At 42.1% G+C, this 15518-nt stretch overlaps 2 protein-coding genes across 2 annotated transcripts in view; one reads left to right on the top strand and one right to left on the bottom strand.

Moving 5' to 3' along the window:
* Positions 1 to 6709, top strand: part of LOC118430428 (transmembrane protein 26-like) — a 9338-nt gene extending 2629 nt beyond the window's left edge. The window contains exons 2-5 of the mRNA XM_035841293.1: positions 2614 to 2776; positions 4303 to 4490; positions 5008 to 5148; positions 5676 to 6709. Coding sequence (XP_035697186.1) covers positions 2614 to 2776; positions 4303 to 4490; positions 5008 to 5148; positions 5676 to 5819 — 636 coding nt within the window. The 3' untranslated portion in view covers positions 5820 to 6709. The remainder of the gene's footprint in view (positions 1 to 2613; positions 2777 to 4302; positions 4491 to 5007; positions 5149 to 5675) is intronic.
* A 1106-nt stretch (positions 6710 to 7815) lies between these two features.
* Positions 7816 to 15518, bottom strand: part of LOC118426498 (serine/threonine-protein kinase MRCK alpha-like) — a 55581-nt gene continuing 47878 nt past the window's right edge. Inside the window, exons 48-52 of the mRNA XM_035835988.1 lie at positions 14543 to 14657; positions 11770 to 11868; positions 11210 to 11275; positions 10059 to 10416; positions 7816 to 9770 (exon numbers count right to left, since the gene is read on the bottom strand). Coding sequence (XP_035691881.1) covers positions 9619 to 9770; positions 10059 to 10416; positions 11210 to 11275; positions 11770 to 11868; positions 14543 to 14657 — 790 coding nt within the window. The 3' untranslated portion in view covers positions 7816 to 9618. The remainder of the gene's footprint in view (positions 9771 to 10058; positions 10417 to 11209; positions 11276 to 11769; positions 11869 to 14542; positions 14658 to 15518) is intronic.

The raw sequence follows: 15518 nt of genomic DNA, 5'->3' as shown, positions 1-15518 counted from the left end.
GACTACAAAAATAGTAATAGAGCAAAAAAACAAGAAACAAGATGGCTACAGCTTCAAAATAGACATCATAAACGTTGTTACAAGAATTGACGTGAGAAAATATGACATCGCAGAAACAAGGCACTCGTATTCAAGAAGGGCGCTGGTGTAGCAAAAGGGCCAAGTATGTGATACTGGTATCATATACTTGGCAACTACACTCATGGCTTCCACATTGGCGCCACTTTTACGTATACAACAATCCAACAAATTTTGTCACATCTGCAACTATAGCCATGGCTACCTTACTATAGTGTCACTTCTACAAGTACAATCATTAGGCTACAGCACAACATATTTTCCCATTTTGCTACTTTCTCGTCATGCTAACCATCCCAGAAATCAAGCAGAAATCACTGCGCGCTGATGTGTGATTCATAAAATTTACTTGCATGCTGAAAATGAGTTTCTCAAAGTGCAGTACTCGAAATGAGGTAAAACGGACTACTAGTATTGGCTATCGTCGCTACTCGCGTGACTCGGAGATTTCTGTCCCTAAGTCCTCGGACTCAAGACAGCGAGATTCCTGCAGCTCAGTAACGGCGCGGATCGCACGGAACCCGGGCAGGACAAACCACGGTTGCCATGGGTTTCTGTAAAAGACCTATTGTTAACAGGATGGAGCACCTGATCGTTTGATTTTAGCGATGACAAGCAGTAAAAAATTATGTCGCCTGTGATTTGGATATTATAGTGAAACGTTGACGTAATTGACCACCTTTCCATAAGAACCACCCGACCTACACTGTCTGCCTAGCTGTCCCTTCGATAATTTTCCAAGTGGTACAAAACCGTACGACATAAAGACCCATGTCTATAGTGACCACCAGTTCACGTAGTTATTAGTCCTTTAATAGTCTTCTTGGTGGAGTTTTTGACTATATACATATATATATTAACGTTATATATAGAACTTTATTGCACGACATTTGTACATGCATGGTACAATGTATGGCAACGACTGTTACACAAAGTACAAAATACGAGGGCGAGTCAGAAAGTAATGCAAGTGGTTTCATAACAGACTCGTTTTTTAATCAATTGAGTTGAAATTTGGCACAAAAGTAGAGGTATATGTCCTCTTGAGATTGAATGTTTTAAATTTGGTCTTTATCATTTTATGAGCAACTGAGTTGATTTCAAGATGAACACACCCTTGGTAGCTTGTCAGACTATCAATTACTCTAAATCTGACCCACTGAAAATCACTGTAGGAGGTTGAAATTATACATGTATGATATCAAGTGTCTCTATAGGTTGCGTGCCAATTTTCATTTCTAAACTCGTAATGGTTCTTTATTTACAGCTGCTAGGATGCAGTACGTTGTGTTATAGAGCTGTTAAATTTATACACGACTTCGTGAGTTGTTGGTTAAAAGCCTACTTTTTCATTAACTAAAAGAAACGAAACTTTACACAGTTATTAACTGTTTAAAGGCCAAAAAGTGTGCTAAGTTTCATTGCTCTTTGTTAATGGGAAAGAAGGCTACAGAAAGTTTGAATCATAACACCGCAGATCTCATGACCCTGAAGACCGCGTATACCTCACTCTACACCAGCAACGAAAAAAGGAAAACTGATCGGATTTCAGAGTTGAAATTAAGCATGTGGCTTATAGAGAAATACAGCTTATTACATGTACAGGCTTAGTCTCATACAATGCCAAAAATTGGTTTAAGGAAATTCTTAATTGTACGTTAATTGGACCTCACTTTTCTTCTGACGGGATACCAAGGGTGTGGTCACCTTGAAAGTAGCTCAATCACTCATAAAATAATGAGCAACAAAGTTAGATATTTCAATCCCAAGAGGAGATATGTCTTAACCTTTGTGCCAAATTTCAACTCATTCGATCAAAGAACGACTCTGTTATGAAACCACTTGCATTACTTTCTGACTCACCCTCGTAGGTGTATAGAGTAAGACTTAATATCCTAATTAACATAACAAGAAGGGCTAACACGAGTCTTTGATATAGTGTTACATCGAGTTGGGCTAATCATGAGTTTCATTACTCTTTATAATAGCAAAGCAGTCTTTGATATATTTGACTATCTTTGCATTATGGGAGTTGTGGCATCCAAAGATATATACAAATCTGTCTGTAGCATCGAGTCTCTTGAAATCTGCTGTACTGGATTCGAGGAAATGTGAATAGCTCATTACGTAAAATAGCGTATCTAGAACTAGGTGTTTACATTAAAATTAGGAAAATTCAAAATAGTTAAAACGTTTATCTTTACTGGCGGATTTAATGAGAAAACACATTTTGTGCACTGTTAATTTGTGCACCGTTGGCTAAGATATTGTGAGATGTCAAAAGTTATATTGACGTCAAGATTTATGGAACTCGAAATGAACAGCAAAGTTCATTTGCTGAATCAATGCATTTGATAAATGTGAAACGAGACTGCATAAGCTTCAAGAACACAAACTGACGGACCAAATATAAAACCTCCCAATAAACGCCTCTTCCATTGACCTCCTGACCTGGAATATCTGCAGCTGTCAGCTTAAGTTGATAAATGGTTAATTTTACAACCTCTGAACTCTATTTCCTGTCACTCATTTCAGGTCTTCCCGTTGGATGACTCTGCCTGGGTGCTCGCCCTGCACCAGACCATGCTGTGTATATTAATCCTGGGCCGCTGGATGCTGCCCAAGCCCGGGGACGTGTCTCGGGACCAACTGTCACAACTGCTGCTCGTGTACTTCGGCATAGCTGCAGACATCCTCGGTGAGTAGCCTTACTCACATCCTCGGTTGACTTGATGTTTGGTGTTTGATAACCCTTCCCCACAGTCTCACAGTATCATCGCCCGTGGATCCAGAGGTCGGAGGTTTGTGCCCTAGACATTCGGGCCCTTAAAATCTATGGCAATGAATATGCAAGATCTCTTGTGTTATGGTCGTCTTCTGTACAACACTTTCGTTCCCCCAAACTGCCCGACCGGGCCCGATATTTTAAATGTGACATTAACATTAGAGGACGCCATTTGATGCTTGTCCTACTCTCCATTGAATCAGAGGCTAGGCTCCGGTTACTTTTTAACGTTTTAAGGCGTTTTAAGGCGGCCGCGAGACATCAAGAACACGGTACAAAATAGAAAGCCCAATGAAAACGCCTGAAAACATCAAAAAGCAACTGGAGCCTAACCTCTTTTTGGAGAGTAGCTTATCCTTCAGGACATATACGAGGGGCATTCAATAAGTAATGTCCCTGACCCATTTTCCATAGCAGGAGATTAATGAAACTTGGCACAGTTGTTAGTCTTTCTCTTCATAGGAACCACCCAGAGTTTTGCATTTCTCCCATTATTTGATGTAGCTCTGGACACCGTTCTTGTAGGACATCCCAGGTTGGTCCTCCAACAGATGCCTGATCAATGGCAGAAGAGGGACGACCAGGTCTGGGAGCTGTTTCCACAGACTTCCGGCCTTGTTTGAATTCAGGATGCCAGCGTTTTACAAGGTCATATGATGGGGCATCATCACCATAAGTTTCATTTTTTTCATTTCATCAAAAGTCCCTTTTGGTGTGCGTCCTTTCAAATACGAAAACCGGATCACTGCGCGACACTCAACTTGCTCAATTTCACACCTGGTCCATTTCACACCTGACTCAGTTCAAACACCAGTAAATCAGTAACCACAATTAGTTCAGAGCTGTTTTTTGTAACATTACCAATAGAGATATGACTCATTACACATGCAAAATTTCATCTAGATCAGACAACTGGCAGTGGGTCAGGGGCATTACTTATTGAATGCCCCTCGTATGTCACAGTAGAGATCACGATCCAGTAGAATCGCCGATTCTCCTAGGAGAGATCGCAATCGGAGTTTCTCCTAGGAGAGATCTCGATCGCAATCTGTACTAGTACAATTGCAGATTCTACTAGACAGTACAGATCGCGATCGGGATCTCTCCTAGAGAAACTCCGATCCAATTTCAGTAGGAAACAGCAATAATTTTTTTGATAAACAATGATTTTATCTAATGCAAACCTGTACTATCTGTACGATCTGTACTAGTAGAATCGGCAATTTTACTAGTACAGATTGCGATCGAGATCTCTCCTAGGAGAAACTCCGATCGCGATCTCTCCTAGGAGAATCGGCGATTCTACTGGATCGTGATCTCTACTGTGACATATACATGTTTATATACTATATCGGTGTTCGATATTATGTCCTCTTGAAAGTGTATAACGCTATATACGTGAGTATACATAGACCACTAACTTTACTGGTGTCCTTCAGAGTTTCAGCTGGAGTCAGTGAAGGAGGACGCGGTGAAGTGTAACGAGGGGCTGATCGTCATGGTGATGGTGTTCTGGACATGGAGCCTGATCCAGTTCACACTGGTTCTAACCGCAACCAAAACCGGACAGGTCGTGGAGGACACCAAACTGGACCGCATCAACCTACACGGTTGCTGTGAGTCTGAGGTAGGGACGGCATACTATAAATGCATTTCAGTTCGTTGTGATTTCATTTCGTGGAAAGGAAAAAAATAGAGTGTTTACGGTAGTACTGGAGCCTGTGTCAATGACGTCACAATTCAAGCCGAAGAGCCGACCGAATCTTTAGATCGGCTGGAGTTCACAGAAGTTCAAAATCGCCTCGAGCGTCGACCGTATTTTCAAAACTGGTTCAAAACGACTGAGATGCGTATGAAGTGCGTAGAGAAAAACGTCAATGCGGAGTCCATACGTACGTTTACATTTACGACTACGTGGTATCTAGTGTCAGCCTCATACCGACTTGATATGACTACACTAGCCACTAGTGACTACACTAGCCTGGCTAAAATCTCACTCCTAGCGGCCGGCCCTACAATTGCCGCCACCTCTCGAGGAGGGGCAATTAACCCAGCTAGCGAGAGATTGTGTTAACACATTCACGGGCTAGGCTACACCTTTACGATGTACTGTATTGCATTTGTAACGAGTTGTTTTTCCGCAGGTTTGGTCCATCCTGGTGGCCATGTTGATGCAGGACCTGCCGTTCCTGGTGGTTCGACTGTTCCTGATGATCCAGTACAACTCCGTGCATCAGATGATGATCTTTTTCACCGCCAAGAACATTCTGGTGCTGATGTTGCAGGTAAGTTCGACGTATAGCCTAATTCTGATACTATCAAAACTACCAAAGAAGACCGCGTTAGAGACTCTTAAAATCTGGACTTTGTGTATAGATGGTCACGATGGATAAGATTCTTAATGCTCGTGTAAAATAGGAAAATTATCCAAGGGTGAATTTACACGAGCAAGTCCGTATGAGGTCCGTAATGACATCTTTTCATACGCAGTCGTACGCACAATACTCACCTCATACGCATCTCGATCGCTGTGTCAGTTTAGGCACGCGGACATGCACACAGTTCGGCCCACTAGGTGTACTTAGTACTGACACAAAACGATTGAAATGTGTATGAGGTGCGTATTATGCGTACCGGACAGCGTATGAAAACAGATTTCAGTACGGACCTCATACGCGGACTTGATATACACGGTCGCACGCCTGTGACTGAAACCTAACCGCTGGTAGGTGCTGAAGGCAGTTCTTCGAATCAATGTTTTTGTGTACACGACGTAATTGGTGAATGGGCCTTCGTACCTCTGGTTTTGCAGACTTACCGCTGGTACGTGCTGATGGCGGAGCGGCGGGCGGAGCGGCAGCAGTTGGAAGATCAGGGCCGGAGACGTCAGGAAGGGAAGAGCGCCAGACCCTGGGAGACCAGGCGGGTCCACAACTGGATAGACGACGCCTGCTGAGGGGACCCCAAATCACCACCTCGCTAACAATATGGTGTAAAAAATCTTATTTGTAACAGCATCGTGTGCTCTACCGACACAGTTGTAAGACAACGTTCGCCAATTGAGGACGATCCAGCTTTGTACTGTTTAGTACAATGCATGAGATGTAACTTTTAACAAGTAATGATGAGCGAGCTGTTACTGAATTTCTGGTTCTACTGTTAGAGCCGCCATGGCGGATTTTTTGGCTGGGCCTTTATTTTGGCATATTTCCTCAGTGTACAGAGTCTCTGTTTGCGTTGGTAAGTTAACGTTAGTAGTTCTTTGAACATAATGCCAGTAGAGTGGCAGGAAGTCACCGAGTAGGAAAGTGACCGCTAAACTCAGACTTGCCGGAGCAGCAGGAAGTAGAGTTCAGAGGTGGAAGAACTAGTCTTTGATTAGACATGGCAGCCCAGGTCATGGGTCAATGGATGAGGACTGAGAGGGAAGATGACCGCAATATTCAGACTAGGCAGGAAGTGGTGTTCAGAGGTGGCAGAACTAGTCTTGAACTAGACATCCACGTCATGGGGTCAACGAGTGAGGACTTGTTCCTTGTCTGTCAGTGTTTTCGCAGCTATGCATTTTTCATATGTTAGTCACGTTGACTATGATGCGTGCGAATGATCCATTGATTTAGTCACGTTCACTATATTTTGTCAGGAAGTGACCATTGAACACATGCGATGTTAATCAAAGCCTTACTTGAACTGCAGTTTAATGTACTTCACGTATGGGTGATATTTGACCCAGCCAAGAAGCCTGCTATGGAGGCTATGCTGTTAGCAGTCTGCCCTTGCGACCTGCATGAGAAGTACAAGACGTCAAAACGGATCTTTCGTTTAGGGCAATTGACACTGGACTATAATGATACTAAGGTAGAATATTTCGAGAGGAATATACTTAGTCTAGTAGCTCTGTACATAACATAGAAGTGTACATTAGGAAGAATGTTTTCAGACCTTTTGAGCTTGGGTGTGTAAGCAATGTAGTACCTGTCACCCACCCCACCCCCCCAAAAAAATACTTCTGCTGCAGTATCAGAGAAAGCTGCTAGGGGTCAAAGATTGAATTTGTACGTCAATTTGCCAGACACCTACGAAATACATGCATACTTAAGGTTTGTCCACAGCTTCTCACGTTATGTTAAAGGCAACGAACGTCTAACCACCTTGGTAAAGGTGATGTAAATGTATGAATAATACTTGTGATGATTACTATATTGCCATACAGACTGTGCATAAATGATTAAGGCAATTAAGAATTTGTGGAAATGTGTCTATTATGACACTATATACATGTATGTAGTGTAGATTAGTAGCCAGCATGCAATGGAGGGTAAATCTATGATTTTTCCTAAAATTTCTCCCAAGGGGAAGAATATCACAAATGACACACGTGTGTACAAAGTACTGTAAATGCATTTAAGTTCGCGGGGATTTAATTTCGCGGTAGCGGGTAAATGGACTTTTCGCAGTGGTTTTAATTTCCCGGTAGCACTATGCACTGTAGTCTCTTACTGTTATGGAAAAATGTTCGCGGTGGTTTTAAATTCGCAGTGAAGCGGCTGCCGCAAAAACCGCAAACATTAATCCACCGCAAACATTTCTGCATTTACAGTATCTCATAACGAAAACATGTCATTTATCGACTATTGCTAAATGCAACACTAGTACTGGCAATTCCCCCATCATTTTAACTGTCTCCAAGTTTTCTCATTTTGGCCATGTCCATTTGATTACAAGGATGACATCAATTCTAAGCCGTTACTAAATAATAGTTTTCGACCATGCAGTAAATTGTATAAAGTAGAACGTAAAATGACAACTTTTTGGGTACCAAACTCTTTGTTTTCATTCACACGCTCACATCAGTTGCGGGGTTCACATCGGATGTCATCCATATAATCAAATTAACATGGCCTTCTACTATGTTATAGTGCACAAAAAATCTACAAATTCTGCAACACATATACAAGTACTGGAATTTTTTTCCTTTATTGTAGATCATTATGTGGTTCAGATGGATATAACAGTTTTAGCCTACAATGTTTCATACACATAAGGAAGTAAAAAACAAAGAATAGATGGACTCACCAGTGGTTGTAACACATTGCCATGATGTATTTCATATTTGTACATATACAAGAATATTATACAAAAGACTGCGTGACCTTGTACACATGCAACTGCTTCTTGTCCTCTGGGTTGTTTTTATGCTACTTTCATCCTGTTTTTGTTCTATTCCTGGTTGCTATTACAGTTTTCCTGATTATGAACGAATGACTATATATATGGGGGTGAAGCAAGTTGGCGGAAACATGTTGAAGCTTGTGATGGGTGGGGGAAAGTAGAAAATTTGTCCTGCAGTCATTTTTTCCTCATCTACAGCAATATTTAACAACGATGCCGCATTATTCACAAAAAAGTACACAAATGTCAATCAAAGCACACATTTACACATGAAAAAGGGTGGAAGACAAAATATTACATGTAGGTTTTTTTTTCGGTACCTGCTATTCGAAACTGATTATTGCAAATAATAGTATACATTGTTCATATGGTCACCAGCAACATTACATAATTATACATTATATGTCTACCTGACGTCACTACTGGTCAGATGTTTCGATCTAGACTTTCTTACTTGGGTTGCTTCAAGACACAAGAATCACAGTACAGTGTCCTAGGACGTTTTGCATAAAACCGATAGAAAATCGTCATTCATAGATGTCGCATGCAATGCTGCCATACTCAATTACCATTGCTGACAAAATATCTTTCTCTTGTCTCAATAAAATTGCTAAAAGCCTTAGTGAATACACGTGGTAAAGTAGTTATACGTCCAGGTTGCTATATTTCACCTGTTATTCTGGACTGTTACGTAGTCTCACAACATAAATTTTTTTTATTCCCATCAAGTATTCTATCTCCCTGATCATATCATTCTGGCTACCTCCACCTTCGATTGAATGAAAATTACCTCCGCGACGCTACGCTTTCTTCGTTTTCAAACATCCTGAGATCTCACAATGGTCTCGCTAAAAGTCCAGTCTGGACCTACCAGAGTTTGGACAATGATGTGAATCTCACTGCATGATGACATGGCTATATGTGGCCTGTACAGAGCATGTGCCATACATGTTATTTACAGACACCTCCCTCTAAACAGCTGCAGTACCAATCAGTTACACTAGGACCTACATACTCATGGAAGTCCACATGGCATCGAAGCCTGCACTATCCTAACTACATCTTATCTTTTTTCTTTTTTAAAATTCTTAATTCAGTGACCCCAGGAGTATAATCTAACACCATAGACTATTTATGATATTTCGCCTATAATAAAAACATTAATAAGCATTTGTGGATTAAAATGCTATGAAGCAACCAGATACGGTGCTGGCCAAAGTCTCGGATGGTTGTATTTTCTTAGATTTTCGTGAATTCTATGGCCGAATTTTTGGAAAAGCCCTCGATCTCTCCATCCAGAATGTGGAGACAACATTGGGTCACAGCACCATAGACGGTGAAGAAGGCAAAATGGAACAAAACAACTACAGATCATAACCTACGTTCTGGTGTTGGTTGTTGTTGCACCTGTCCTGATATCTACATGTACACACATGCGTAGTATTTGCTTAGGTTATGAAGGGGGAGGGGGGCAGGCTGGACAAGCTGTACTGCCCTGAGAGAGGCTTTGGTGGGACCACCTTGGCTACAGTCACATGCACACTGGATGGCACTTGGTTCATAGCACAGCACTGCAGTCACATTTACGCATCCGACGCACTCCCCCAGGGTGGGGGCTGGTCACCCCCGGGGCGGCCCCAGGGGGGTGGCTGGTCTCCACCGGGGTCTGTGTAGCTTATCCTGCGGGGGGACTGGGGGCTGGGGGGGCTGCTCAGGTTGGAGCTGTTGTTGGATCCTGAAAGAAAGGACAGATTACAGTAAGAACAGTACTGGGAAGGAACACACAATGTACATGTATTGAATGCAGACTGCACATACTGACTGCAGACTGCACATATTAAATGCAAATATATACCTATGTCAATGTAAGTAATGAATGGTTGACATGTATTTGTGTCTACAAAAAGCAATGAATGCTGGATATGTACATGTACCTGTGCCTAAGCCACATAACTAAGTACTGCTGGACATGAAGTACTACAAATGCCTAGGCAAAGCAATGACTACTTGTCTAGACCCCTACCTGTGCCTATGGAGTGTCTAGGAGAGTCTGAGTCCTCCCGCTCATACTCCTGTAGGTACTGTATGCTGGTCCTCTGTCTCTCCGACTCCATGGAAGACACCGAGCCGTCGGGAGACTGCATGGCACGCTGACTGTGGCCGCTGTAGCCGCCTGGCGAGTCCTTCCTGCTCAGGACGTTCCCGTTGTGTTCGTGCGTGAAGCCGGTGGCGGAGCCGGCGCGGTACGGCATGGTGTGGGAGCGCTGCGGCACGGCCGGCGCGTGCGGCAGGGGAACGGCCGGCGCGGGGTGAAACAGGCTCTTCACTCGATCCATCCCCGATCGGCTTTCTCCTTCAGATGGCAGACGGGGCTGTACGGTCTGGAGAAAAGGAAAGGGGCAATTAAGATTGTGGACATGTGCAGTTTCTTAAAGGAACCATGTGATGGTTTACATCGTGGCTGGCTGGCTGTTTTCTTATGAATTTGTATGGAATTTCTTGGGAATTACTGAATCTTGATTTGTGCCATCTCGGGCTTTGAAATGGACGTTTCATTCTGTCATTCCTCTACAATGATTTATATTTTAAGATAATCATAATTATTAGATTTTACATCATTTAAAGACAATGAAAGTTATGGAGAATTTTACAATGTGGCAGTTGTTAACATTCCCCTTCAAAAAGGTTTACCTTCTTTACATATACTGTAAAATAATTATAATAATATGATTGTATTTTCCTGCTTTTTTATATGTCCCTAGAATTTGATACGCTTTTTGTTTCCTTGTGAATCTATAGTTGTTCTGAAATGTAATGCATGCACAAATGGGGTTGATCAGGTGAATTTGTCTACATCATTTCTTACTGTTTGATTTCTTTAAATCATTGAACCAACTGTGTCTCATAAATATTCAGGACATGTAATTGTTAAGAAATGATAAGCAAAAGTCATCCAACTGGTTAAGGAGTACAACATTTAGTTTTAACATTTAATAAGTTTTGTTAGCACAATCTTCCAGGACATGTCAAAGATTAGGAAATGAAAGCTTAGCAAAGCATTTTAAAGCCAGACGCCTTTTGTGCTTGATTTAAAAACAGAAGAATCCATGCTACTTAAGCGTAGCTTCACCAGAACCAGCCAGCAAAATGTATAGAGAAGCATGTTTGTCTCACGTGATGGGACAGTAGCGGGGAGCCCTTGCCTGGACCAGTAGACTTTTTAAAGCTTCTCTTCCCTCTCTAGGTAAGAAGAACGGACATATCAAAACTAACTCAAGCATAGACAACGTTTCCCACTGTATTGTGTACATGTGTCTGCTGGGTTCTGAAATCTGGAGCCTTGGATTTAGACGATAAGAACAACACCAATAAGGACAACCCCAAAGGTATCACATTTGGAAAATACTGAGACTCCTTTGCTTTGAAATAGTGGATAAACCCAGCTAAACAATAGACAGAGCCAATCTCCAACCAGATCCTATGGTGCCATAAGATAGTATCAAAGCTGACCAAGGAGTATAGCCGGCCAAAGGGAGTCAAACGGGCACCTCTGGTCACATACACACTCCTAGGCCAGCTTCACTCCTCTGCCAGCTTTTGATACTATCTTATGCTAAGGTAGGATCTGCTTGGAGATTAAAACAGAGCACAAGTTTGTACAAAAACGTGGGAAACATTGGCACTACAAGGGGGAAGGGGTTGTGAGAGGGTGCGAGTGTGTGGCGTTGCCCTACCACAGGGAAATCGGTCAGGTCGTCCAGGCCTTCCCCTGGCCCCACGTGGAAGACGTGGTTGAAGTTGGTGGGGGCGGAGATGAGCTCGTGTTTGGAGGACTTGAGTGGTACACACAGAGCAGCAGAAGTAGAGAGAGAGAGATACAACACGCCAGGGTTAGATGGACGTGCAGCATCACGGCAGTGCTGTTAGCAGTGCTGCAGACAAACTAACTACTGCTGTGGCAAAAGCCCCTGTCACAAATAGTCAACCATGGCCTCCCAACCTTTTCTGACCATTGTTTTTTGTTACAATGTAGCTGTGAGCAAAGACATCTAGATAAATGGTTGAAAGTGAGGGAGGTGGCTTACCAAAGAAGAAGTATCTAGAAAAGTTGTCTGAGCTAGCCAACTATAGAATTTGTGAAAGCAAAGCTGGGAAAGTCATATTTTGGTTAAGAATTGAAATCGAACAATAGAATAAGATTCCAGACTACTCCTAACTCAGCAAAGACTTGTTGGGGGCAAAGTTGTGACAAGGTCCTGAATTTCTGTGACATGGGCTTTGCTTGGTTCATACCAGCATATAGCCAAGCAATTTGCCTTTGTTACGTTTTATCAAATGACAGACCAAGATGACAGAGAACTAGTAACACAAACACATCCAGATATGTAGTACAGAATGAATTGTACTGCATTTGAACTGGATCACACTTGATTAAGAGAACATTTAACAAGTAGAATCAATTTACTAAATACAAGAGCTAGCACCACAATTAACAGTAATCTCCAAGCAGATCTTGCTGTGGCAAATGGGAAGGACTTTAGCCGGCAGAGGAGTTATTGGCCACAGCGAAGATCTGCTGCAGAACGCACCGGTCAAAGGCAGCGGGAGGAGCGATCTTTTCAGAAACGTGTTTCTGCTCCTCCTAGTATCCACTTACCTCCAACGTGCAAATTGGCTAAATTTGGCCGGGATTATCGTTTTACAACCCTTCCGAGCCAGTATCTGGGACAAACGCGGCGAGCCGCGCCAGTTCACAGCGGGGGCTTCCCCCCGAAACCGCTGGAGCAGACTGCATCACAGCGCACCAAGACAACGTATCGACATATGAAATTATCAGTTGTACACAAATAACAAGTTATTATCTAGTTGTTACTTGTATATATTTCGCAGTAAAAGCTGCGTTTTAACTAAACACTTCCTGTATCATTTTTTCATGTCTGCAACTTCAAATCTTTACCGATCATATACGCTTGGATTCGGTTCAAGGAACCGCGCTCGTCACATTTGACGGACAGACATCGGCGTGTACAAACGTAGACAGAACTTGAAATTTTGGAAAGGTATCCACATAATCAGCACGTGCATTTTCAGCGAAGCCGATTTGAATTATTTCTAACGGTGTCCGGTGCATTCTCAGACAAACAAAGGCGCCGTTGCTTCGTGAAATGTTCGATGGGGAAATCGACGTCAGCGCCCCCCTCCCCACTGCACTTGCGTCCTGTCGCATCGTGCTGACGCGTTTTGCTGTTGTTTTCCTCCAGTACGTAGTAAGTTATTGACACCAAAGAAGCAAAGAAATCCCCAGATGTCACAGAAAACACAATGAACTCTTACAGCCGACCCGTGACGGGATCCCTGGCCCCGCACGCCCGGGGCAATTCGCACCTTCTTCCTAACGCAGTTTAATTGCCTGATAATAGCCTTTGACCGGTGCGTTCTGCAGCAGATCTTCGCTGTGGCCAATAACTCCTCTGCCGGCTAAAGTCCTTCCCATTTGCCACAGCAAGATCTGCTTGGAGATTAAATTAACAGCACAATAGATCACATCAAGTACAGATTTAAAACTGTTTGTCATCATCATCCTAAGGCACTTCCAACAAATTGTCCAGAATTGTGGACAACGAAATACCCAAGGGGACATAACACAACGGCAGTACACAGGACAATGTTCCACAAATACCAACAGAAACAGAACGGCTAAACAGTCAAGAAAACATAGAAACCACCAGTCTGACAGATAAGAATACAGTACAGTTGTGGAAAAAGTTGGGGCAACCCAGGGTCAAAACGTAAGCCAAAAATTAAATATTTAAAGGCAAAAATTAAGCTTTACTCAAAATCAACTTCAACAGCAGCTTAATTTATGATACAGGAGACAATTTAGATATGATCGTCTTATATAATTTTGCAATTACGGAATGATGAAATACACATTTCATAGTCATAGTCATGAAGACATAAATGGATCAGATTGCAGGAATTTGCACAATTTTATCAAGAAGTGGCATTACCTACAGGGTCATTGCTGAAAGCAAACTTATATAATTTAGTACAAATGTACACATATCTTCCAAACTATTAGTGCAGCATTGTGCATACTGAAACAAGAAATCAACATATTATTGCTAATAGGTAATAAACACCTCATTTTTTAAGATTGTGTGAACAGGAAGTATACAGATAAAGCAATGTGAATGATTAGGTACTGCCACTAGAGGCTGTGACCGTGCTGCAACTGAGACCAAACATTTGACCTATCGCTCAACGAATTTCATAGAATCTGATAACATTAATGTTTTTTCCTACGTTTTTGTTTATTAAATCATAGTGCTAAACCTTGCAGGATATTCAAATTACAAAATTAAGGGTGACACAAATGCAGCTAAAGTTGCTGTACAGTCGCTTTGCGATCAACATCTAGTGAAGAAGGGGAGGTTATACAAATGCAACTAAAGGCTATGGCAAACAAGTTTATTTGTTTGTATGGTTGCCTGAATAGTTACTCACCACAGGCAGGTCCTTGAGGATCTGTATGCCGTCCCCGGGCCCCATGTGAGACACGTGGTTGAAGTTCATGGGCGCGGAGATCAGCTTGGAGCGGCGCTCTGGGTCGGACGGGATCCTGGAGGCAAACAGGGAAGAAGGTCTACAGGATTGAGTTCACATCTGTGGACTGGTGTGGGCAAAATGACTACCATAGAACAAACAGGGAAGAAGGTCTACAGGATTGAGTTCAGATCTGTGGACTCATGTGGTCAAATTGACTACCATAGAACAAAAGATGCAAACAAGATTGCTTGATTATGACTTTCAGTAAAAAAAAAGATCATGAGGTTGGTCAAAAATAATGGCAACTTGTGAATAGAGAGAAGCAAATTAAAATCTGAAAATGTACCGTTCTTTGCGCAAGTTCTGAACCAAGTTTAGATTTCAACGAAAAGGGGAAAATGACAATGTAATTATATCAATCTTGTAAAATAGTAACAAAGGTTTTTTTGGTAAATACTTAAGTTCATGTACATGTACATGTATGTACAAGTGAAAATATTCAAAATCTTAGTGTAAGGTGTTCAAGATTACCAGTAGTTTTAATGTGACAGTGATAAAATAATATGGTATAGAAATGTCTACCTAATAGTATTGATTTGTACAGAAATGTTCAACTATCAAATAGCTTCGAATCATGTATTGATGACTGTTGGGGCTTTTAGTAAAAATAATCAACACAAAACGTTCCTACATTTCTACCGTTACTTGCCAAAGCAAGCGTGTGGTTACTTTAAGATAAATTTGTGTATTCTTAACCTGACCGAAAGTGCAGACACATTGTTACAGTAGACATCTTTCAAGTCTTTTCAAGAAACAGATTGAAGTATACATTCCACACCATACCATACAGCACCTTTACAGTCTCTTAACCACATGTACAGGTGAGTGCAATACAGGCCATAGACAGGACTCAGAAACTTAAAATGCATCAAGC

Source organism: Branchiostoma floridae, chromosome 1, assembly GCF_000003815.2.
Source record: "Branchiostoma floridae strain S238N-H82 chromosome 1, Bfl_VNyyK, whole genome shotgun sequence".
NCBI lineage: Eukaryota > Metazoa > Chordata > Leptocardii > Amphioxiformes > Branchiostomatidae > Branchiostoma > Branchiostoma floridae.
Note: the sequence above shows the minus strand (reverse complement) of the source record. Positions and strands in the feature narration are given on the sequence as shown.